Source organism: Schistocerca cancellata, chromosome 6 (genome assembly GCF_023864275.1).
Source record: "Schistocerca cancellata isolate TAMUIC-IGC-003103 chromosome 6, iqSchCanc2.1, whole genome shotgun sequence".
In the NCBI taxonomy this organism is placed as follows: Eukaryota; Metazoa; Arthropoda; class Insecta; order Orthoptera; family Acrididae; genus Schistocerca; species Schistocerca cancellata.
The window spans coordinates 334,762,045-334,787,593 of NC_064631.1; the positions used below are offsets into that span (position 1 = coordinate 334,762,045).

The 25,549-nt window shown below is 43.8% G+C and overlaps 2 protein-coding genes across 2 annotated transcripts in view; one reads left to right on the plus strand and one right to left on the minus strand.

The window, feature by feature from the left end:
* LOC126190752 (uncharacterized) overlaps positions 1-10,246 on the minus strand; it is a 53,631-nt gene extending 43,385 nt beyond the window's left edge. The window contains exon 1 of the mRNA XM_049931261.1: positions 10,145-10,246. Coding sequence (XP_049787218.1) covers positions 10,145-10,173 — 29 coding nt within the window. The 5' untranslated portion in view covers positions 10,174-10,246. The remainder of the gene's footprint in view (positions 1-10,144) is intronic.
* The window catches only part of LOC126190751 (unconventional myosin-Ie-like), a 367,405-nt gene that overhangs the window by 133,060 nt on the left and 208,796 nt on the right, over positions 1-25,549 (plus strand). The window lies entirely within an intron of this gene.

The window sequence follows — 25,549 nt, forward strand, 5'->3', positions numbered from 1 at the left end:
TGTGGAGATGGCCACAAATTATCCAGAGCAAATACTGCCCACATTGACAGAGTTATTGCAGTAACGGTTGTGTAGCATTTCTTCTCGGGTGTTTCTTGCTGGATGAGCCGATCTGTGAAGCAAAACTTGTGACTCACCGGAGGGATCAATACGCTTTCGATACTGCGGTTACGGCATCCTCTCCCAGTGCGCTGCGGGTTTCGCTTCATTACCGCCGTGAAGATGCGCCCGATGGCCCGTCGTGTATTGAGACGACGAGCTATTTCAGTTTTGCTGATTACTTCGCTTCGACAGTTGTCATAGTCGATATTTCCTCCAGACTTCAATAGCGCTTTAGCTTCTCTGTTTCCAGTCTGTTATCCACAATGGCGCGAGCACTCTGCGCCTATTACACTTTCACCAAGGATGTGCACGAACAGTTCGCAAATATATTCATATATAATTTCTGTCGTTAACCGAAAGTTGACTATAATTATTTTTAGAAATTGTACCTAAGACGACAGCGCTGCTGTGAACTGGATAACAACCGACTGCATGCCAGTTTACTTACAAGGGGGTATCATAATTAATAGCGAAAACTGGCGCTGATGAAAATATGCAATAATAGAAGTAAAACGTGACAATTGACCTGGGTCTGCAAATGAGTGATTTATTGAGTACGCACGGTTACGAGCCTCCACTGGCTTCAGTATGGTATACAAGGGGCGGACATAAGTATGGAAACAAAACAAACACAGTGCATTACGGTGTAGGAAAACCGCTGGCATTCAGAAAAGATCCCAGTCACCGCGGAACGGATAAATACAGATCCTTTATGGCTTTCGATGGGCTCTTCTTCCCGTAAAATAATAGCAAGTTCAGGTAATGGTGATGGAGGTGGAGAGCGATCACACAACGAAGCAGACGAGAAAGGCTTAATAATATTGAGATCTGGTAACTTTGATACTCACGAGAGATGCGACATTTATTCTCGTGGTCACAAAACCATTCCTGGATGATGCAAGCTGTGTAAATAGGGGCCCTATCGTCTTGGATAACGACATCACCAGTAGGGCAACAAACAACTGTGGGATGGACCTGATAAGCCAAAATTGTCCCACAAACCTTGGAAGTAGTGCAACATTGCAGAGCAACCATGCGGCTTATGAAATACGATATGGGTACTCAAATCATCACCAAATCTCAGCCAATTTAACGCTTGGGACGTAAAGTCGGCCAGAAGTTGGAAATAGAGTGAAACAAGACTCTTCCGACAAAATGACTTTGTTCCATTGATCCACAGTTCAGGTTTTATGGCTTCCGCAGCATGTTTCGGGCATTTGCATCACTGACGAGTGGTTGTGGAATTCCAGCTCGCCCTTGAATCCTCAGCTTATGTAGCTACCTTCGAGCTCTTTAGCTGCTGACGTGGTTCGCGAGTGCGACATTCTACAGTGACTTCTGCAGCTGGCACCTTTTTGTTTTTCATCTCAATCCTCTTCAGTGACCGTCTGCCACGATCACTCAAATCTTCGATTCGGTGCCGCTCGAGACACCAAACACTTCGGCTCCTTTGGTTCAGAAGCACCCACCACAGGAATATCAACAAATTGCCCACGACCGAGTTCACTTAGCTCTGACATACTACACATGTGCCCTTCGTGGTCAAATACAACGACACAACCTACAGCCTTGACTAGCATTTGGAGTTATGTTCTCGCGAAGTTTCCATATTTTTTGTTCAACTCCTGAATTTTCCTAATCAGTAGAAATGTAAACTTTTTTGTCAAGTCTCATTTAATTCGGCTCAGATTTCATGCGTGGCCGGGTTAAAAAAAACTTTTCATAGGGTTCCACTATTGCTTCAGTTTTTTTACACGCGCACTTGTTAAAACACACCTTCCCCTTTTCGCCCTCTCATTTTGATGCAGTGCTGCAGTGAGATACGAACTGTTTGGAACACCCTCAAATCGTCTCACAAACTTGTCAAGACTGTATACAGTTCGCTGCTATAGTTCTTCAACCGTATAAGTGAGTCAGGTGGTATTGACGACCAAAGCAAAGGCCATGTTTGCCCTTATCCACCTAGGACAATGTTGGCGCGTTACATGTCGTCTTATGTCAGCAGCAAAATGTGTCGGCTCCTATTATTTATTTACGTTTCCCAAACATGAAGCATAGGTGATATATGAATGTAAATAGGTGGGAACTTAACCCATTCGCTTACAGTGAGGGGTACACTCGTTACAGCACTGTAGACCATCACGCGAGTTTTCCATAGCTGTTCCGGATTGTCCCTCGGTTATTAACTGATTCTTTTTCACTCGTTGATCTTTCTTTAGACGTTGCTTACAACTCGTAGTTATCGATATTTATTCCTTGTTGCAACGCCGAAGCCGAAGCAAGATTTCCGGTGTGTCACTGAATGAGAAAATTTTCGTCAACAGCTGAACTTTATTGGTGAATTTCACTTTGTAAAGTGATCGATTTCGGAGTTGGTAATTCCATCTTTAGGTGTTATCAGTTAAAATAATATGTGTGTCTTATTGCATCTGGTGCCTCTTCATTGCGTGCATTAATTGCTCTACGGAACTAACAGACCTGGTTGAGTGCATTCGATGGCGAGCCTGAGAAAAAGATGGAATCATCAGTTTTGAAAGCGACCGTGCTGTACACCTAAGTTCAGCTGTAGAAGAAATCTTATCATTCTATGAAACATTTTGGGGGCAATACCTTTTCGGAATACAAAATTATATACAGAGAGTAATGGCAAGTAGCACAAGTAAAGAGGAGTAACAGAAATGAATTAGCGATAAACTTAATGTTAAAATTGTTGACAAAGAAGGGTTTTAGCTACCTTGGAGGTAAAATAACACATGGCGGGCGAAACAAAGAGGACATAAAAAGCAGAGTAGCACAGCCAAAGACGTCACTCCTGGCCAAAAGAAGTCTACTAATATCAAACATCTGCGTTGATTTGAGGAAAAATTTCTGCGAATGTATGTTTGGGGCATGGCATTGCGTGCAAATGACTCATTGAGTGTGGGAAAAACGGGAAAGAACAGAATCGTAGTATTTGAGATAAGTTGCTGAAGCAGGATGTTAAAAGAAGATGGGCTCATAAAAGATGTGAGGAGGTTCTCTGCAGAATCGGCGAGGAAAGGAACATGTGGAATATAATGACTACAAGAAGTGATAGGATGAGGTGACAGTTCTCAGACATCAGGGAATGATTTCCTTGGTGCTAGAGGGAGCTGTAGAGAGAAAAACTGTAAAGGAAGACAAAAATTGAAATGCACCCAGCAAATAATAGAACACGTGGGTGTCCATGAGTGTCTTCGAGATGAAGAGAGTGGCACAGGAGAGGATTTCCTGGCGTTCCGCATAAAACCAGTCAGAAATCTAATGACTAGAAAAAGGAATAATGCATTATGTAATCACAGATATTAAATTTGACAACAAACGTAGAATAACGAAAACATTTCGGTGGCCATAGAAAATTACTGTGAAAAACATTCACGGGGCACTATATTTAAATAATTTAAAAGAATTTTTAGGGATAACGGTTCTTCTTGTGTATACCTGTTCAGTTTGGCTAACTCGTCCTTTCTTCATAGAAGTTTTCTGAGAAAATACGCCGTAGGTGAACTTTTGTCGCATCCTTGTTGCCATTCTAATGATTCATTGAACCCGTAGGGAGCACGGGCTACATGAATTCCCGAACACCCTGTAAAAAGCCGCCAAATTATACCCACATTATGGGGACTTCGCATTGCTGTCGTGACAGATATGATTTACCGCCTTTACTTTGAATACAGCCTTTCGTGATCTTCGGCGACTGACTTTTATGGCCGAAAGCTCCATAGCTGTGGCCCATAAATTCGTTCTCCGCCTATTAATACAGTGTTTTAAGCTTTTATTATGACGCCATAGCAGCAGCACATTTCTTGATTCGTTCTTTTGTCGTCTTTTTGTTGTATAGCTGGCATTCTGTTATTATAACGATGGATGATTGCTTTTCTCCTATTGTACCACCATTTACACGAGTAGTTTCCTTGCTTTTTGTTATTCTGTTTTAAGCGTTGAGATATTTCAGTAGGGAAAATTATTTCACTATTAAACCTGCAGCGCAAAACACATTCCTCTGCCTATGTAATCTACAGTCGCAAACATTAAAGTTTGCCAAGTACACACACAGAGATAACACTGTGAAGTGCAGAATATTGTACAAATGGTGGCAGGTAATGTAGTCGTACTTGGTATACAGATCCTCAGCTTCCGTGATAGTTGTTTTATTGCACGTATCTGCTGCCATAAAGTTTCGCGTAATTATCGTCGCTGTTATAGCTGGTAACGTTGCGTCTGAGGTGACATAACTGGCAGGCGCTTGTACCCGTCTTGCAGCAACAGCAGTGAATCCTACTGTGACGGACAATTGACCCGCAATACTTGGCCAGCTGCGTTTGTATTGATGTAGTCATTACAGTAGGAAGAATGTGTTCTGTGTTAAACGAAGAAAACATTAGTCTGAATTACACGCTTTCGCCTCCCGATTTCATCCACGGAGTATGCACATGAAGTCTAAGGCGATAGTGTACGTCGCCGTGGTTGCGAGGATGTATCGTTGTCGTTCTGACGCTTAAGGTGCTGTTCCTATCTTCAGCACATCGTAGTGTAGTATGGAAATGGTCGCGGCTAGGAATAGCGGAATGTAGGTGTGAATGTGTAGTGAACGGCGACGCAAAGTGATGCCGCGTAGTTGTTGACCATTTAAGATGGAGGAACTCTGCTATCGGATAAAACTATCTGCTGTCCTACCAGAATGGTAATTTTATTGTTAGATATAGCTTCTCGAAATACGAGTTGTCCATGAAGGACTTGTGGTGTCTAAGTCGTTGTTACCAAAGAAACGGAAATGACGGAAGTACTTCAGTTTCAGTAGCTCCGAAATATGTGGCTCGGTGGCTCATTGACGGAAGACAGATGGAAAGGTCCAACAAGTTCTTTTTCCTCTCACATCCCCACACACACCACCCCCATCCCCACTCCCACCCCCACCGCTACCTCACCAATTAAGTTCAATGTGCAGGACGTACATACAACCATGTTAAACTGTCAGAAAAGTCCTTCTGTGGGATGATGATCAGCTCGTGCAACAAATTGGCTTGAACGTCGGTTATGTCGTCAAAGCGATAACCCTTCATACGAATTTCCGCCTTTGTCGTTTTGTGATAGGTTTGCATTGATAACAACAAATCTCATCATACGTGATGATATTTTCCTGAAAAAATTTGTCTGCGTTTAGTATTTCAATCAAGTCGCGGTAGGCGTCCACATGTCGCTTTTGTTCGGGAGTCAAGGCATGCGGGACAAAATTTGCACACTCTTTTCTTTTTTCCAGAACATTCTGGAGAATGTCTGGAACACTTGATTTAGAGATGTTCCCCCATTTGCGATTTGTGACACAACAACGTTGACACACTACAGTGGTGCGTCCTCTACTTAACGCTGCCTGCTCACGACTGACTGGTGTAATGCAGTATCTGTTGTCTGCAGTTGTTAGGACAAGCTGCTGTCATAGCTACTAAGCCGACGCTGATTATACGCCAGGAATAAAATCACTCTCGAACCTTTCTAGGTGGTCAGAGTTTATGCCAAAGATGATGGTGTGATAGGTCTGTGAGCTTTTCCTTGTTAAGCTTTGTAATAATTATGTGGTATACGAATTGTTTTAGGACTACGCCGATAAAAAACCGTGCGAGGTAACACGCAGAGCACGTTGTTGTTGTTGAGAAGCGTACCTCTTTTAAACTGTCGTTTGAGTAATGCATATGAGTGTAGCTCTTTGCTCATGGTAAGCAATATTCCGTAACCAATTCGTTGTTGGTTGTTTTGTTTGTCACCCGCTAAGGTAACCGTACCACGTATTCATACGTATAAGACCATGGATCCAGCGTTCAGCGTAGCTCACCGACGTTGTGTGTTACGGTGAGCTATGAATAATCAGAGGATATCGTAGTGTCTACGAGAATTTATTTCTTAACTGGATAGATTCACGGTATACGTGTAGTGTATTTGTTGCTCATCATCAGCGCTTGAGCGAAACACAGACTATTACTTCTTTCCATTTTAGTGATGGAAGTCAGGATTTGAGAACTCGGAATTCTATTGCTTTCAAAGAGAAGTGTGACACCTTGTGTTTCTTACAGGGGCTCAAATCACATAATTGTTTGGAGGATGTCGCAGGAGAACAACGTAGATGACCTTCTGAAAGTACGAACATAAAACCACTAGATTTCGTATATCGTATGGTGTTTGTGTAGTGATTTGTCCATAGAAATGCAAATAATGCTGCCTTCTAGATATCTGTTATTCACAAATGAACCATACTTTACACGTGTGGGTTGATTTAGTCGGAGTAGTTACATCTGAGAATAAATGTGACATAGCTGTCACATATAACGAACAGGGGTGGAGTGATTGATCCTGTAGGGCCTTTGCACAACAGGAGCAGCTCTGTTTCTGCGAGTCACACTGACGTAACTGCTTGGATGTTGCCCCAGAATATTTTGATGTTTATACCCGATTTCAGGTAGCATTTAATTTTGGGGAACTCTGGATAGGCCGAGCAGGACCTGTCGCATGGCCAGCGAGTTTAACTATTTATAACACCCCATACTTTTGTTTTGCTTTGGTGGAATGTCAAGAAGGTGTTGAACGTTAATTCATCAGCCACAAGTGTTGAGCTGATTGCCCGAATCAGTGCTCCGCATCACCACTGGAAGCATAATGTTGTCATGCCCGATATAGTTGAAAGGTCACCGCAGCAAAGGTATTTAGCACGTGGTGAGCTCCAGGGCAGACAGTTTGAACAGATCTTCTAAATTTATTCGAACATGTCTTCAATAAAATGGCTTTTGTGTGCAGTTGTCGTTATGCGTTCCCAATCTTACGTACTTCTCTAGCGCGTAACTCGATGGCTAAAAAAAAAAAAAAAGTGCTATCTAACCAAAAATTATGCTTTGTATGTGACCTGTCATGGTTCTATGTGAGGTCCCAGTACAGCCTATGTAATTATAGTTCGAATAGATCGCAGTAGGCCACCATGACGGTGTTCTTATTATAAAGTGAAAGTTATGCCACTTGTTCCAATGGATAATTACTTTCACATTGTCGGTCATTAGCGCAGGTTTCGGTTCATAACACTGACCAGGAATTGTAAGATACAGCCTCCGGAGCTAATGTGAGAGCTGTTGGCAGTTACCCCCTTCTCGTCAGCCTGACACGTTTCTCGTGTGTACCGTAAACATTTTCTGGGGTGATTTCTTCGACAGTAAAAGAGTTCCTACCTCACCCTTGTCTGACAAATGTAACATTCAGTCTCGAATGAAGTCGTTGTCGACGGTATTCTACAAATCTCACCCTCCTTACATTCCACCCATAAACTGAAACGTACTTAACGAAAATTTACCTGAACGTGTAATCCTATCCGTCTTCCAGAATTAAGCCACACAAGGAAACATCGGCAACATGACCACAAATTATAAGGAGAAAAATGCACACCTCCAAGGTATCGGCTCCTACAGTCGATCCCGCGGAAAAATTTGGGCCATACTCTAAAAATACGCAGTTATGAGCTTCTGAAAGCACAGCTTTTAATCATGTGCTCGCACCGGTTGTTTGTCACTCGCTCGGCCCCGCTGCAGCCGCTTTATGTCCGAGTGCGAAGTACTGTGATTTGCTTTGATCATTGTGTCGGAGTGCTCGGTTTCTAATCTGTAGCTGATACCAGAGATCTCTTTGCTTTGAACATTTATGTCGTAATTCACAAAAGCTGATTAAGTGAATGAAATGAGTATCATTAAATAAGTAGCGTAGCGCTATTTGCTTATAAACATCGCTGTTATGCGCTCTTTTCTTTGGATTGTAAAGATGACTGTTAAAGTGAAGTACAGTTGGAGGAGTTGGGCTGTTCTTTAGTGTGTTGTGCAAGATTATCTTGTAAACCGAAGTCGTTAACTTCATTTCATAATAATTCTTCAGTTTCTTAGGTGCATCAATTTGATTTTGAGACATCTTGAACATTGTTAAAATCATATTGGACATATATGTGTGTAAAGTTGATATCGTACTCTTTTCTGTAAAATATTGAGTACTCGTCGAACAAGATTTCGAAACACAATCGGCAGACGTGGCTGCGTCATCCCTTCCCTCGCCATCAACAGCCCGCAAGTAGGAGGGCTGTGGTGTCACTCCGCTGCACAGTACTTCGCGTTCGGTTTCAGGCGGTGGAGTGAGTGACAAACTGGCGCGCGCGAATATTTAAAAGGTCATAACTGCGTGTTAACATGATTATGGCCCAAATTAACGTCCGGGATCGCTTGCTGGAGCCGATATCTTATAAGTGCGTTTTTTTCCCTCTTGAAAATAAGAGCTCTAATCGGTGATGTTTCTTCATTAGTAATACGATGGTCGGAAATATTCGACAATGAACTTTTTGAACAGGCTTTCGACAACCTGTCTAATCCAGTCAGTTCTACTTCAGATACAAATTTCTCAGGTACTGACCCACGTCATTATTAAGTTAGTGTTATCTTAACGAAAAAGTTAATATGGCAACATAACATGTTGGCAAATATTTATGATACTCAGTTTGAGAACTTTTGGGCAAGCACTCAGTACTAAGTTGAAATCACTGTTTAAAAACATGCATATTAATGACATTCGTCTCTGCTACCGTTCAATAAATTACTTCCGTCAGTAGTGGGGAACGCTGAGCAGATAGTTGTCGGTATAATACACTCCCATAAGAAAGTTTAAAAACGAACTAAAAGTTACATAGACTAGACATGCACGGTGGAAACCACTGACCGATTAAAAAAAGAAGTTATTATATTTCTCAGCCTCTGTTGATGCAGGTGATATCATGACCGGTTCCAATTTCTTAGTAAATCTTCATAAGATGACCAGTTTAAAAAGAAGGAAAAAAGTGGGAAGCAAAATACTAGGAAACTAAATTACAAATAAAACTGAGTTCTGTACACAACCGTAAGCACTAGAATACAGTACGTCGTGACTCGACTTGTCAGCTGAACAGGCCAGGACAGGTGCCTAAAGTGTGAACATATATTTGGGATTCAAGAGTTACGAACCGTATACTGTTATGTAATTAACCGCAGTTTCCAGTTCCAGCAATCTGAGCACAGATGTGTAACGTCGTCAGATGCCTGTCGTTGTGTTTATAACTTAGTTTCATTTGTAATTTAGTTTTCTGTTATTTTACTTTTATTTTTAAACATGTTATTTGATGATAACCGCGTCGAACCTGGCCATGATATTTTTTTCGTCCTGAGACAGAGAAATACAGTAAAAGAACTTTGGTCTAAAAGTGTTTCTGGGATAACTCCTTATTTTCCACTGACAACTTTTTACCCTAGAAACTCGTAGCGTGTTGTAAAAAGAATAGCATAGAATCTATATATATATTTGCTAGGTGGATACGCGGATTTTGCCTCAACGTAATATGAATCTTTTATTGATATAGTCATTGCGTGATAGAAGTGTTAGCTTTTCATCCTAAGAAACTACTCAGTGGTTAGCACACTGGACTCGCATTCAGGAGGACGACGGTTCAATGCCGTCTCCGGCCATCCTGATTTAGGTTTTCCGTGATTTCCCTAAATCGCTTCAGGCAAATGCCGGGATGGTTCCTTTGAAAGGGCACGGCCGATTTCCTTCCCCATCCTTCCCTCACCCGAGCTTGCGCTCCGTCTCTAATGACCTCGTTGTCGACGGGACGTTAAACACTAATCTCCTCCTCCTCCTCCTCCTCCTCCTCCTCCTCCTAAGAAACTACTGAAACTTCCACTATATTGTAATGAGGCACCGAATCATTGGTTGCTGCCTGACCGAAGAATCTTCAAGCGCTGCTAGATGTGTGCATCTTACTATACTTTTTCGTCAATATCCCTAAGTGCTGACGGTGTTGGTTACCGGCCCGTTTGGTAACCCACCCCTTTCCGCTTTCTAATGACACTGAGCAGTGACGCACAAGTCCAAAGTCTTCCAGAGGAGCGTTACAAAAAATGTAGTAAATTCCTGATATATCGCGAAAAAGTGTGGTGAGCAACTGTAGGTGTGTGCGCGTGCGTCTCGTCGTGTTTACCTGTGTACGCGGCAACAGCTGACGGACATGATGGGCGCGGTAGCGGAGGAGCTGGCCGTGTTTGCGTGGGTGAGCGCGCCGCTTTGCGTTGTGCGAGGTCGCGTGCCCGACTGACGGCGCAGCCCTCAGGACCAGCTGGTTCGGCCGCCGACCGTCACTCCCCCCTTCCACACCCCACCCCCACCACTACTCCCACCGCCTCCCCACCACTGCCGCACTCCATTTCTTTCGCTGCTCACAATGTTTCACTTAACTGCCCGCTCCGTGGTTGGGGTGCGAGGCACATCACGGGAAAGGTTGACCTTCACTGTCGTCTCTACCCTACCACGGCGTTATCACCAGACACAAGTCAAGACGCATAGCTGCCTAACGCTTCAGTTCTAAAATCAGTCGAAGTAGTTTCCCCTGCAGCTTGGTTTTCGCAACATAACTGTCCCTTCCTTGGAGGTACAGTACGGTACACAACACAGAACAATGCTTGTGGGAGTGAGCCGGGGACCAGGGAAACAGGCCTTCCCTTCTCAAATGGGCTCAAATGGCTCTGAGCACTATGGGACTTAACTACTGAGGTCATTAGTCCCCTAGAACTTAGAACTAGTTAAACCTAACTAACCTAAGGACATCACAAACATCCATGCCCGAGGCAGGATTCGAACCTGCGACCGTAGCGGACTTGCCGTTCCAGACTGCAGCGCCTTTAACCGCACGGCCACTGCGGCCGGCATATTGTTATCTACAGCATACAAAATATACTATCGCTTGCACAATGATAGCGTAACATATCCGTCACATACATCTAGGGCCGTACCGACGTGGTGGCGAGAAAGGCCCCCGCCTTGATGATTTTAAAGGGCTTCTGACAGCAGCAAGGAAGGCAGAATCCTGAAATGAAACACAAATCTTGCCGCCATTCCAGGAGGCATGACGTCGCAGCCACAAGTTTAGATGTAGTGGTGAGTTAGCCATTTAAAGACATCTGAAACAGGGTACAGCCATAGGTTACTTCAAGGTTGTCGAGCCCTGACCCCTAATGGGAAGTTAATGAAGCCTTGAGTATATCTGATTGTGATGATGATGATGATCGGTTTGTGGGGCGCTCAACTGCGCCTGTACAAAGTCCCAATTTTTACGCAGTCCAGTTTGTTTACACAATCCAATCTGACCACTGTCACGAATGATGATGATGATGATGATGATGATGATGATGATGATGATGATGACGACACAAACACCCAGCCCCCAGGCAGAGAAGATCCCCAATCCGGCCGGGAATCGAACCCAGGACCCCGTGATCCAGTGGCAGCAACGCTAGACACTAGACCGCGAGCTGCGGACATATCTGCTTGTGGAAGGGATCCAGACTGCTTGGACATGCACATCCAGTGCATCAGTTGTATTGGCTTTAAGAAGTGCTTTGTAAGAAATGCATTAGATGGGAATGAAGACGATGTGCTGTGGGGAAAAAGCAAGATAATCATGGCAGTGGCAGTGACACTGCAGATTCTTCGGAACATTCCAATGAGGAGGTCTAAGTGGGATCTGTATCTGACCAAAGGAGGTCTTTATCTGATTTTATTTTCTGCGTACCGGTACTTTTAAAGTTTCCTTCAGTTACCTGTAATAAGATATCCCTTTGCAAAATAAACTAGTATGTGTATACTTGTTTTTCGGCAACTCTTTGTTGCACAGTGGTGAGTCGTCTTGCAATCGGTCTCTCTTTTTGTACGTAATTTATGTGTATCCAAAGAAAAAAAAACTGGGCAGCTATTCTGATACCAGCCAATTATATTGCTCACTTCGTCACTGCAAAAAAGAGATAAATTAGAAAATAGATAATTTATTAAAAACATTCTAAGTTTCATGCTTGGCAGCTGATTGGTTCTAAACGTCAAAAAGAAAATTTTCGTTTCAGTTGCTGTTAATTCTGAGGCACCACATTTTATTTGTTGTTCTGCAAATACAAAAATACTACGGTGGTTCTATAACTAGTAGAACTGTAAACAACAAAAATTATTCCTCGTGTCTATTAAATTTTTTGGTAGAGAAAACAAATTCATATTCAATTAAAAAAGCAGAGATGACTTCTGCCTCCTACACAATTCTTGGGGATCAGATGCTGCAAAGTTCACTTAAAATTCCGTCTGCTGTTGCAAAAGAAATGCTAACATCGTGAACAGGTCTTCCTGTACACGCCTGCGTTGGCGACAGTGTTCCAACGGCGTCATTAAAGTCAAAAAAGCCAGTTGTACGCATTGGAATCACATGGAATGGGTTCATAGCTTTATGTGAGCCTACAATTTTGTGTAAATCTTGCGGAATAAAGATCTTGTTTACGTTTCTTCGTTTCTCTGAAATTGCAGGATCTCTGTAACGTATCAGATGCCTGTGCCCACTCACCAATAATTTTTGTGTTATCCCTTCAAACCGTCCCAGGCTGAAAGAAGATCTTGACGCACTGCTTGCTACAAAGACCATGCACCATCTAGTATTGAATGTTTGAAATATTTTCTCGATTATTCGGCACTTTGAACATGTCGACGGCTACGCAACAGAATATGAAAACACAGTAACGCTGAAACGCGTTTTGAGGACAAATGGCATTTAGAACTTTTGCATTTCCACTCTTCAATTAACAGAGAGACGTACGTGAGTTACCTTCGCCTCTTGTTTCCCTCTTGTGCGTATTGAGACGAAAGCCCTTCCTTTAGCCCACAACTTTATAAGTGGACGCTATTATTACGACGTCTTCTCTACGGTGTCATTTGGTGCAAGTAGCATTATAAAGAAACGACTACAGTACTAGCGAACAGACGTCTATCGACAGCATGGTGTATATAGAAACAGTGCGCTTGGTTCACTCAGCTACCGCCTACACAATTCACTCAGATTCAACAATAGAGTTCTTGCTGCTGCTTCGCTACGGTATTATATGATTTCTGAGGTCGGCGAGCGCGTGCTGAAGCAAATATACTATTTGACTGAAGGCTTCTAGTTTTTTGCGATTTCTGCTGACTCAGTACTGGAGCGAGACGCCAATGTGGAGGAATCAAGCTAAAAAGTGGAGGGATAGATTTTCTTCCTCCCCCCATCGGTGTTCGTGTTCCCAAGTCTCCTTTGAAACAATCTGCTATGCTTTGGAAGGAAAATAGCAGCAGCATGCTGTGGCTGATAAATAATAGTGCGTGAGTTGTTACTCGTTGTGCCTACAGACAGTTACATTCTGTTTACTTGAGTTGAATCATCGTGTAAAGAACGTAAAAGAAACATTTTCTCAAACTTCTTTCTTTTATTTCAAATTAATAATTTATGAACTCTTATAATTTCTAAGGAGCAAATAAAATGTTGCTCATTATAGATCGTAGTAATACCAATTTACAGCAACTATCATAATCAATAAGATAGTTTTCATTTTCCTTTTTTTTTTAGATAGTTTACACAATTTGTAATATATTTACAACACTGATATTTGTTGTGTGCAGTATTTTACTTCAGTATAGATTATTAACTATTACTATTCAGTAATGCTTCATTTTCATTAAACCTGCTTTACAAAATAGTGTAGGACAGAAAAAAAACTAGAAGCCTTCAGTCAAATAGTATATTTGCTTCAGCACGCGCTCGCCGACCTCAGAAATCATACAATACCGTAGCGAAGAGAGAGAGAGAGAGAGAGAGAGAGAGAGAGAGAGAGAGAGAGAGGGGGGGGGGGGTAGGCAGCTTTACAGTTCTATCAGGAGCGCAATATCGCTTCGGTACGGCTCGGGGCGTCAGACGAATCCTGTACTAATATTGTTATATGTGTATTATCTTTTCTTTCGGACATGTCCAGCATCTCGACGTGGCATGGACTCAACAAGTCGTTGGAAGTACTGCAGAAATATTCCGTTGCAGGATTTTGTGCACGATTTGACACTTCGATTATTTCCCATACCCCACTCAGGGTACGTACGCATAATTTGTAGTTACCGGTCATCAGCTGATGAATTGGACCTCGTACGACCATTACGAGGCAGATATTCCATGTGTTGTGTCCCACGGTAGGGATCCTAAATGTTAGGATGACGTCGATGTGGTGTACGAAGTTCGGCGGGCAACATACGGTGCTGATAAGCTCTCTTGACTAAAGTGATACTGTGCACACAGTCTAAGCCTGAAATGACCTTACGAGGCATGTCGACAAACTGAATTGCCCAGTTCACGATTGGAGACACAGCGAGCTCTAGTGAACTACTCAGAGAACACATGTTTACCTTTATCTCCATTACCCAGGTAGGTATTAAAATGTTGAGAAAGACGTTGCCAAATTGTAGTATACCAGTTAGGTTCCTTTCGGAGTATGCCGATGCAATAGCTCCACACTGAACAATCATATACAACCGCTTGCTCGACGAATGACCCATACCCAAACACAGGAAAGTTGCACATGTCATACCAATATTCAAAAAAGGCAATAGGAGTAATCCACTAAATTACAGGCCCATATCATTAACGTCGATATGCTGTTGGATTTTGGAACATATGAATTACCTCGAAGAGAACGGTCTGTTGACACACAGTCAACACGGATTTAGAAAACATCTTTGTTATAAAACATAACTAGCTCTTTACTCACATGAAGTTTTGAGTGCTATCGACAAGGGATTTCAAATTTATTCCGTATTTCTGGATTTTCGGAAGGCTTTTGACTGTGTACTTCACAAGCGGCATGTAACCAAATAGCGCGCCTGCGGAATATCGTCTCAGTTATGCGACTGGATTCGTGATTTCTTTTCCGAGAGGTCATAGTTCATAGAAACTGGTGGAAAGCCACCGAGTAAAAAGTGAAATGATTCATGACGTTCTCAATGCAAAGCAACCTACCTGTGCTGTTCCTTATCTGTACAAACGATTTAGGAGACAATACGAGCAGCCGTCTTAGGTTGTTTGCAGATGATGCTGTCGTTTGTCTAGTAAAGTCATCAGAAGATCAAAACCAATTGCAGAACGATTTAAATATGTGTGGGTACGAATATTGGCAATTGACCATAAATAATGAAAAGTTTGAGGTCATCCTCATGAGTGTTAAAAGGGATCCATTAAACGTAGGGTACACAATAAATCGGTCAAATCTAAAGGCCGTAAGTTCAACTAAATGCAGAGGAATTACAATTACGAACAACTTAAATTGGAAAGAACAAGTAGAAAATGTTATGGGGAAGGCGAACCAAATACTGCGTTTTATTGGCAAAACACTTATAAATGCAGCAGATCTACTTAAAAGAGTGCCTGCACTACGCTTGTCTGTGCTCTTTTGGAGTAGTGCTGCGCGTTGTTGTGAAATCCTTACCAGACAGGATTAACGGAGTACATCGAGGAAGTTCAAAGAAGGGCAGCACGTTTTGTACTATCGAGAAATACGGGAGGGAGTGTCAGGGACATGATACAGGATTTGGAGTGGAAATCACTAAAATAAAGGTGTTTTTCATTGCGGCGGGATCTTTTCACGAAATTTCAATCACTAACTTTCACCTCCGATTGTGAAAATATGTTGTTGGCGCCGACCTACATTGTCATAATAATATAAGGTTAATCAGAGCTCGCTCGGAAAGAAATAGGCGTTTATTTTTTCCGCGCGCGGTTCGAGTGTAGAATAATAGAGAATTAGTGTGAAGGTGTTTCGATAAACCCTCTGCCAGGCACTTAAGTGTGGTTTGCAGAGTAACCTTGTGGATGTAGAAAAAGCACTAATTATGTAACTCTTGAGGATGGTGCTAAACTTTTATTGAGCTCTTAAGATTACCCGCAACTTGGATGCATTTCAAAGTAGTTTTTTCCTTGAAGGTACAATATCAGTTTATTGACAAACAGGCCTATCTGAAACATACAGCAGATATTCCATTTCTCCCACGTGGCAGACAACTGGAATCATAGTCTTATTTGAGCCCTTCTAATTAAATTTACCGCATGTTCTTTGATCGACTTGCGGCGAATTCTACGATAGTTCTGTTGAGAGCTCAGTCAGCTTGTACCTAGTACCTTGAGTCTCAAGACACCACACAAATTATTACAATAATGATGGGTGTGTATTGTACTGTCCTTCACGTCGACTAGGTCTTCAGTTGTACATTTCTATCCTTTTCGCGACAGATATGATAATGTCCGTTTGTTTCACACCTGTTATCTTTGCAGCCCAGACTCGTAGGAAACTCTGGAGGTCAGTCCAGAACTAAAAGGTGTGGGATTATTAACGAAGGAATCATCCTGCTTTACAAGGCGTGACCCCATCCATGGGGAGGGGGGGGGGGGGAGATACCATTTTGGGCGTACCGACAGGGCTGGAGGCTGTATGAGCAGGGGCATTGTCATGATGGAATAACTAGTCACCCAGCCACCACGATTCACGCCGCTCCCGCCGCACAACGTTGTGCAGTTTTTCAGAACTTCCAAGTAGAAAGCCTGGTTAACTTCTGACCCTGCGGAACAAACTCTGGACGGCTTCTCTCACATCGAAGAAACAAGCCAGCATTGTTTTGTTTAATTTCACCTGGTGAGCTTTCTTGGAGCAAGATGAACTTCCACTGGCTTGATTGCTGCTTTGATTCAGGTTCGTAAGCACCAAGTTTCGTCACGAGTAAAATTTAAAAAAAAAGTATGGATCTTCTCGGGACTCTTCTTTCAAACATCATCATGCTTCCAAGTGACCTTGTTTTTGTGCATTGAACTCTCAAGTCCGCCACCATTTCTTCAGTGGTCCTTCGTTGATCTTCGGTGATAATTGCAAGAATATTTTCAACAATCTCATGTGTTCGGGTCGTAGGAGGTCGACCAGAACGACATTTGTCATCAGTTGTCATTTCAGCATTTTTGAAACGAGAAAACCACTCAAACACTTGTTTCCCCGGTTCTAACATTTCAGAGGTTTCTGTTCTTTTTCCGAGCAAAAAACAGAATTTCACCGCCTTACGCTGTTTACGAAAGTCAGTCATTGGGAAACGACTGTCACGCACAACAGTTGTTACTATAAACTCTGCTGACGCTGGTCCTAACCTCCTTCACCATTGGCACTCGGCTGACTGGAATGTTCGCTCTACGCCCTCCTACCGGCAAAATTCGGTATTACAAAAGCTATGTGCACCAAAAAATTCGTTCGGTTTCGTTTGGGTACCTCCTGTTCTTTCTTTTTTTACTCGTGAATCGTATGTTAATTTACGAGTCGCCCTCTTATAAAGACACTTCGTGCACATTAGTTCCGCGCCTCTGGTAGTCGGCGGAGCCAAACACAGGGAAGAGCCGCGTGGGGAGCACCGCCCGCTCGGAGAAACGGTGAGCACTTCCTGCGCTGCTTTCGCGGAAGGCGGGCAATACAGAGGAGAGCCGGTCGCCGCCGGTAAAAGTCTTTTCCTGCCGCCCACAACCTCATTGTCCCGACTACTGCCTTAGCACTTGTCTCGTATTGATACGGCCGCCGTCTTCAGCTTCCCACACTGGACGGCGGCCTCTGTGTCCTGTGTGAAAGTAAGCGGATACGCCTGTCGGCCGCATGCATAAAGCTGGCGTTTCCGGCGACTTCATCGGGGGCCTGTGTCAGGAAGCGGGTGTTGCAAGCGGGAAACGGCGGAGGTCTTGCTTACCGTGTACGTGAACCTCTCTTACCCAACCTCGCTAGTTTAGCGAAAATATGACGCGAGTGCATTTTAGAGACTATCGTGATCGCGTATTCGAAACCTTCATCTCTGCTCAGCCCACCGCTATGTTGTCTCCTTCGTATTGAAATCCTCTTCGTATTCCGATAGTTATTAATTTCATTGATACCGGCTGTGGCTGCACTGAACTTGATCGGGAGTAAATGCTCAGATTAACCATCAACACTTTTGTCTGTGTCGCCGATCGAGGCGACACAGTGGTTAGACACTGGACTCGCGTTCTGGAGGACGATGATTCAAATCCCCGTTCTGCCACCCACATGAAGTTTTCTTGTGGTTTTCCTCAATCGCTTAAGATAAGGCCAGGATGGTTCGCCTAAAAAAAGGGCACTACCGAATTTGTTCCCCGATAGCAGCCGGCGTCGGCAGGACGTTAAACACTAATCTCTCTTCTACGACTGTTATACTAGATGTTACGACCCTCGAGTAAGTGATGCAATCAGATTTATGTGATAACACCACACACAGTTTGTCTAGTGGTTTCCTCGTTGTCACGACCCTTTGAAACTGTACTCGCGAACACGCACTGCATCACTGTTTACGAAACATTCAAATGTTCCGCCATCTTGTCTTAAGTGAAAACACACTGGTGTGCTAGACTTAAGGACAAAAGTAACTTTCACATGATATGCCACTGCCAAGTAACATAGATCGTTGAAACTTCGACAACACACACAAAAATTGCACATTATAAAACTGATGGTAACTGAAATAAATACGTAATCACACGAACAGAAATGACACTTTTAATAAAAGATAGTCATAATACTGAAGTCACTGCGATTTATGATGGTACCCTGGACATTACAAAAGGCGGGACGTGATTCTTAATAGGGTTTGTGATCACCACGGACATCAGTGCATGCTATGCAACGCGCTCCCATGTTGTCGACGAGGTTGGTAAGGAGTTCTATTCCTCCAGCAGCGTTTTTACAACCGGTGAATCGTCGTTGGTGCACGTGGAGGTGCTGCAATACGTGTCCCTAACGCATGAAATGGTTCAAATGGCTCTGAGCACTATGGGACTTAACATATATGGTCATCAGTCCCCTAGAACTTAGAACTACTTAAACCTAACTAACCTAAGGACATCACACAACACCCAGTCATCACGAGGCAGAGAAAATCCCTGACCCCGCCGGGAATCGAACCCGGGAACCCCGGCGCGGGAAGCGAGAACGCTACCGCACGACCACGAGCTGCGGACCCCAACGCATCCCACACGTGCTAGATAAGATTGAAATTGTGGGTACGGGCAGTCCAGTCCATTCGCTGAATATCCTCTCGTTCAAAGAACTACTCCACCGAGGCACTTCGACTCAGTCGTGTATTGTCATCCATAAAAATGAAGTCCTGGACGAATACTCCTCGAGAGACGTACATAGGGAAGGAGTACAGCGTCACAGTAAGGTTGACCTGTGAGCGTACCGTGTTCAGAGATTTGCGATGGTGCCACGACGTAGGAACTGAACGAACGAGGACTGCGGTCGCGTGCTCTCCTCTGAGACAGCATATTCAGTCTGAGTAGTGAGTCTGGTTGTACCATGATATGCCGAGATGTGGGAATACGTAATGCATCCAGTAACATTGTCGAAAATGATCGTTTTAGTGGTCTAGGTCGCACGGTGTTGGAAGCCATAATGTTGCATGGGTGTACTGACCTCCAAATCTTCCAAAACGGTACAGTCACCTCTCACCAGTCTACGCTTTGTGATAGAGTGCTCCTTTCCCATGTGTGTCTTTTGAGGGGCTATTTCTATGGATGACAATGCGCCACTGTGTCGAACTACGTCGGTGGAGGAACTCTTGGAAGGAGAGGGTATTCTTTGAATGTACTGGCCTCTCCGTTGCCCGGATTAAAATTCACCGAGCACGTGTGGGGTGCTTTGGGGAGACATGTTATAGCACGTCCACATGCACCATCGACCATTCAGCAGTTCTCAATCATGCTGGTGGAGGAATCAAAAGTGCTACCACAAGAACTCCTTGCCAGTCATGTGGTCAGCATAGGAACACTTTGCAGAGCATCCGTGTCGTCTGTGGTGATTTCACACCGTGTTAAGAATCGCGTCCCGCCTTTTGTAACGTCCAGGGTACCATCATAAATCGTAGTGGCGTCAGTGCCGTTATTGTTTCTTATCAAAAGTGTCATTTTTGTACGTCTCATTTCGTATTTCTTTCAGTTATCGTCGGTATTATACTGCAGCAATTCTTTCTTTGTATGGTTAAAGTTTCACCGAGATATGTTACTTGCCAGTGACACATAATGCGATGGTAGCTTTCGCCCTCAAGTCTTGCACAGCAGTGCTTCGTCAACAGTAATGCAGTGCGTATGTGAGTACACTTTAATAGAGTATTAACAATGTTAACTCAGAAGTTGTGGAAAAATTAGAGAAAGGTTACGTCTGCTTAAGGCAGAATCCTGTCAGAACAAATCTACAAATTAATTAAAGTACACAGCAGATAGTGGATTGCCAACTTCAGTGGTCTGAGACAAAACAAAGAATTGGCTCTGAGCACTATGGGACTTAACTTCTGAGGTCATCAGTCCCGTAGAACTGAGAACTACTTAAACCTAACTAACCTAAGGACATCACACACATCCATGCCCGAGGCAGGATTCGAACCTGCGACTGCAGCGGTCGCGCGGTTCCAGACTGTAGCTCCTAGAACCGCTCAGCCACTCCGACCGCCTGAGACAAAACAGTATCGTATTTCGCCTCATAGGTGGTGATATGGCGCAAATTTGTCAGAAGAATGACTCAGTTTTAATGAGGTTGGGTAAAAAAATCTGTGGCGTTGTTTCTGACATTGGCTTTTTGCGAATTAAGCCGCGAACATGTCAGTTATGCCTCGCTGTCCGGTCCCCTCAGCCGGCCGATGTGACCGAGCGGTTCTAGGCGCTTCAGTACCGACCCGCGCTGCTGCTACGGTCGCAGGTTCGAATCCTGCCTAAGGCATGGCTGTGTGATGTCCTTAGGTTACTTAGGTTTAAGTAGTTCCGAGGGTAGGGGACTGGTGACCTTAGATGTTAAGCCTCATAGTGCTTAGAGCCATTTCTGGTCCCCTCGCCCCAAATCAACCAACCATGTCAGTTATGTCACTTGAACCAAGATTAAAGCGTTTTGTCACTCAAGTGATGTCTGGAACATTTTAGAATGGCTCTGAAATTATGAGGGCTGTTCAATAAAGAATGATCATGTTTTTGACAACATACCTTTACTCATCCTCACAATTTTGATGGTCTTTCTCAAAGTAGTCTCCCATGAATGCGATGCACTTGTCCCAGCGTTTCTGTCAGTCTTCAAATACATGCTGGAAAGTATTTTTTGAGAGGTCCTTCAAAATCGGCACCGCAGCCTTCACCACTGCTTCTGATGGTTGATAATGCCTCCCACGAATGCGTTTCTTCGTGTTAGGGAATAGAAAAAAGTCACATGGGGCTAAATCCGGACTATAGAGAGGGTGAGGGATGCACTTCACTTTGATTTTTGCAAGGTATTCTAGCAACAACATTGGCAATATGCGGCCGCGTACTATCGTCGTGCAGCATCCAGCCAGCTTCACGGAAATGTGGTCTTTTGCGCCTGATATGGACTGGCAATGTTTTTCTGGACTTCCCTTTAGTATTGTCCAGTTACTGATGTGTGTGCAGGTACAACATGCTGATAAACCATTCCATGAATATCAAAGAATGAGATGACCATATCCCAACAGAAGCGACCACTTTTGCTTTTTTGGTGGTTGATGTTGGAGATTTCCACAGTGAGCTTTGCTGTTTGCTCTCGTGACCAAAGTGATGTAGCAAAGTTTTATCAGCAGTGATTACATTTGAAAGAAACTCCGGATCTTCGTCTAACATCAACTTTAAGTGCATGCAGACCTGCTCGCGAATGTCCTTTTGTTCGGGAATCAACAGTCTTGGAACCCATCGCTCACAAACACGTGTCAAGTGTAATTTTCCTGCCACCAACGTGTGGGTGGCACTTAATGAAATGTTCAGTGTTTCAGAAAGTGATCTTAAGGAATGTTCAGTGTTTCAGAAAGTGATCTTAAGGTAATTCGTCAATCCTTTCTCAGAATGACAGCAGCAGTGGTGATTTTTTATTTTTCGTTAAGAGCAGTAACTGGAGCACCGGGTCCACCTTCCTTTGAAATTGATTGTCTTCCCTCTTTAAACATTTTAAACCACCTTCGAGCTGTACAGTAGGGAAGAACAGACTCTCCATAGGCCTCCTGTAACATTGTATAGGCCCCACAGACGGGAACCAGGAGTCCCAACAATGAAACTACTACGGAGTGTTTGTTGCACATTAAGCTAACAGAATATCATAAGGTTAAATTTTAGCGCGAGAATCTATGACCATAAAAAAATTATAATTCTTTATTGAACAGCCCTCGTAGTAATGTTGTTGTCCTTTGACATTCAAAAGGTTTGTAGAGTGTTACGCCGACGCTAAGGATTTTTAAGCTCGAGGGAACTGTTCTGTTCACAGCAAGATAGTTGCAGCTGTAAAGGAGTACGAATCCTGACGAAAGAAACATAAAAATATCTGTTCGCTTCTTATACCATTTTCCTGTGCGGCTAGTTCTAGAACCAATGACTTCATTACCGCGCTAGGATGTGATGTGTCAAATTTCACTGTAAAATAATATGGCGTGTGTTCCAGACAGAGTTATTAGCAGCATGGAAAACAAGGAACTGAATGGTTCCATCAGGATGTGAAGCAGCCAGTGGCAGCTTAGGAGTCCACAAAGAATTGAACTGTATATGGAGAGCAAGAATGCGGGAAGGAATCTCCATAGAAGAGATGTAGAAAAAATCCCGAGAAACCTAAAGCAAGATGAGCGCACAGGGAGCTAAAATTTCTCCAGACTGTAAGCATTTTCACCACCTTGTCAAGTCGCTTGGTAAGAAGCAAAAAAAAAAGTTATATTGATTTTTTTGTGATTTTACTGCTTCCTGGCAGGTTTCTGGGAGACAGTAGTGTTAGGCAGTAGAGAGATCGTTATCTCGACTGGATGTTCCCATGACAGACAAGGAGGCTGTCTTCCAGATTTTTGTCGTCTGGCAGCAGAACGTGGTCCTTCACTTAGTATCGACTTAGATTTTATACAAGGTCTGTGGACTGTTCCTACTTGTCTGGGAGTGCATTCCTAAACGGAAATAAACATTCTACTGTCAGCATGATAGGCGGGGAATTGAGGACAGGAGGTGAGTCACCAAGCGCTGCAGGCTGAAGACAGCAATCGTGTGTGTGCGCGTTAACACGTACTAGTGTCGGCCTGTTGAGCTCAGTTATGCCGCCAGGAATCTGACCACACAGCACGCCGGAGCGTGGGAAAGGCCACATAGCAAATAGCTGTCTAGGCGATACGCAGTGCATCTGCAGAGTTAACCGTCTTGTTGGGTTGTTGACTACCTTCGCCGTATGTCGAAGTGAGATAATGTATAGAGTAACTACACTGATGTGACAAAAGTCGTGGTATACTTCCTAAACGTGTCGGGGACATCCTTTTACCTGGCATAGTGCAGCGACTCGACATGGCATGGACTCAACAAGTCATTGGAAGCCTATTGTAGAAATATTGCTCTCTCAATAGCCGTTCATAATTGCGGAAGTGTTACCGATTGAGGATGTTGTGCGCAAACTGCCCTCTAGATTATGTTCCATAAATGTTCGATGGGATTCACGTAGGGCGATCTGGGTGGCCAAATCTTTCCCTCGAATTGTCCAAAATGTTCTTCAAACCAGTCGCGAACAGTTGTGGTCCGGTGACATGGCTAATTGTCATACATAAAAATTCCATCGTTGTTTGGGGTACACGAAATCCATGAATGGCTGCAAATGATCTCCAAGTAGCCGAACAGCCAGGGAGCCCAGTCCACTCCATGTAAACACAGCTCTCACCCATTATGGAGCCACCATCAGCTTGCATAGTGTTTCGTTGACAACTTGGTTTCGTGGGGTCTGCACCACACCCGAACCCTACCATCACTTCTCATCAACTGAAAGTCGGACTCATCTGACCGGCCCACGGTTTTCAAGTCGTCTAGGGTTTAACCAATACGGTCACGATCCCAGGAGAGGCGCTGTGTGCGGTGTCGAGCTGTTAGCAAAGGCACTCGCGTCGGTCGTCTGCTGCCAAAGCCCATTAACGCAAAATTTCGCCGCACTGTCCTAACGGATACGTTCGTTGTACGTCCCACATTGATTTATGCTGTTATTTCATGCAGTGTTGCTTGTCTGTTAGCACTGACAACTCTATGCAAACGCCGCTGCTGTCGCTTGTCAACTGAAGGTCATCGCCCATGCGTTGACCGTGATGAGAAGTAATGCCTGAAATTTGGTATTCTCGGCACCCTCTTTACACTGTGGATTTCGGAATATCGAATTCCCTAACGATTTCCGAAATGGAATGTCCGCTGCATCTAGCTCCAGCTACCATTCCGCGCTCAGTTCTGTTAATCCCCGACGTACGGCTATAATCACGTCTGACACCTTTGCACATGTATCACCTGAGTGCAAATGGCAGCTCTGCCAATGCACTGCCTTTTTATTTCTTGTGTACACAATACTACCGCCGTATGTGTATGTGCGTATCACAATCACATGACTTTTGTCATCCCAGTATACTCGTATACTATCCTCCTCGTAACGAATGCAGCGTGCGGAGATGCACGCAATCACCAGACCTGACTGACGTCGCAGCTTTGCGACTGTAGTTCTACGTCATCACCGCAATCGCCATCGTCATATAGTCAGTATCATTATACAAGATCTGTTCAAAAAATTCCGAAACATTCCTAATTTCGCGCGAATGTTATATTAGCATCCTTGCACACGCCTGCCGGAAGTTTCATTGTTATAAGTCTGTTAGTTATTGTTCAGTGCTGTATTGAGTAGAGCGTTGCATTGCACAGTTTGCGAATTTCGTGATGGTAGGATTAGAGGAGCAGCGCGTTTGCATTGAATTTTGCGTGAAACTCAAAAATACCTTTACAGGGACACAATAAATGATGCAGGGAGCCTTCGATGATGAGTGCTTGAGCCGTCTGGGTGTTGTGTGCTGTCCTTAGGTTAGTTAGGTTTAAGTAGTTCTTAGTTCTAGGGGACTGATGACCATAGATGTTAAGTCCCATAGTGCTCAGAGCCATTTGAACCATTTTTTTGCTTGAGCCGTACTCGGTATTACGAATGGTTCAGGGGTTAAAAATGGCCGGACGGAAGTTAAGGGTGACACTCGTTCAGGACGCCCTTCAGTGTCTACCGACGACGCTTTTGTCAGGAGCATCAACGAAATTGTGTGTGTCTATAAGACTGACGGTCCGAGAGATTGCAGAAGAATGTAACAGTTCATCTGGATTATTTCATGAAAATCTGACACAGCATCTTGGAATGCACTGTGTTGCCGATAACTTCGTCCCACAGCTCATGAGTCAAGATCAGAAAGACCTTCGCTTCGCAGTCTGTGAAGAGCTTTTGGATCGCGCAAATGAGAACGTGATGTTCCTTAAGAGAATCATAAATGGTGATGAGATGTGGGTTATGATGTTGAGACCAAGGTTCTATCTTCACAGTGGGTCGGGAAAGGTTCTCCAAGAAAAGCTCATCAGGGCAGGAAAAATGTCAAAGCCATGCTGATAGTTTTCTTCGACCTTGAAGGATTAGTTCATCATAAATTCTTTGACTTTGAAGGATTAGTTCATCATGAATTCGTG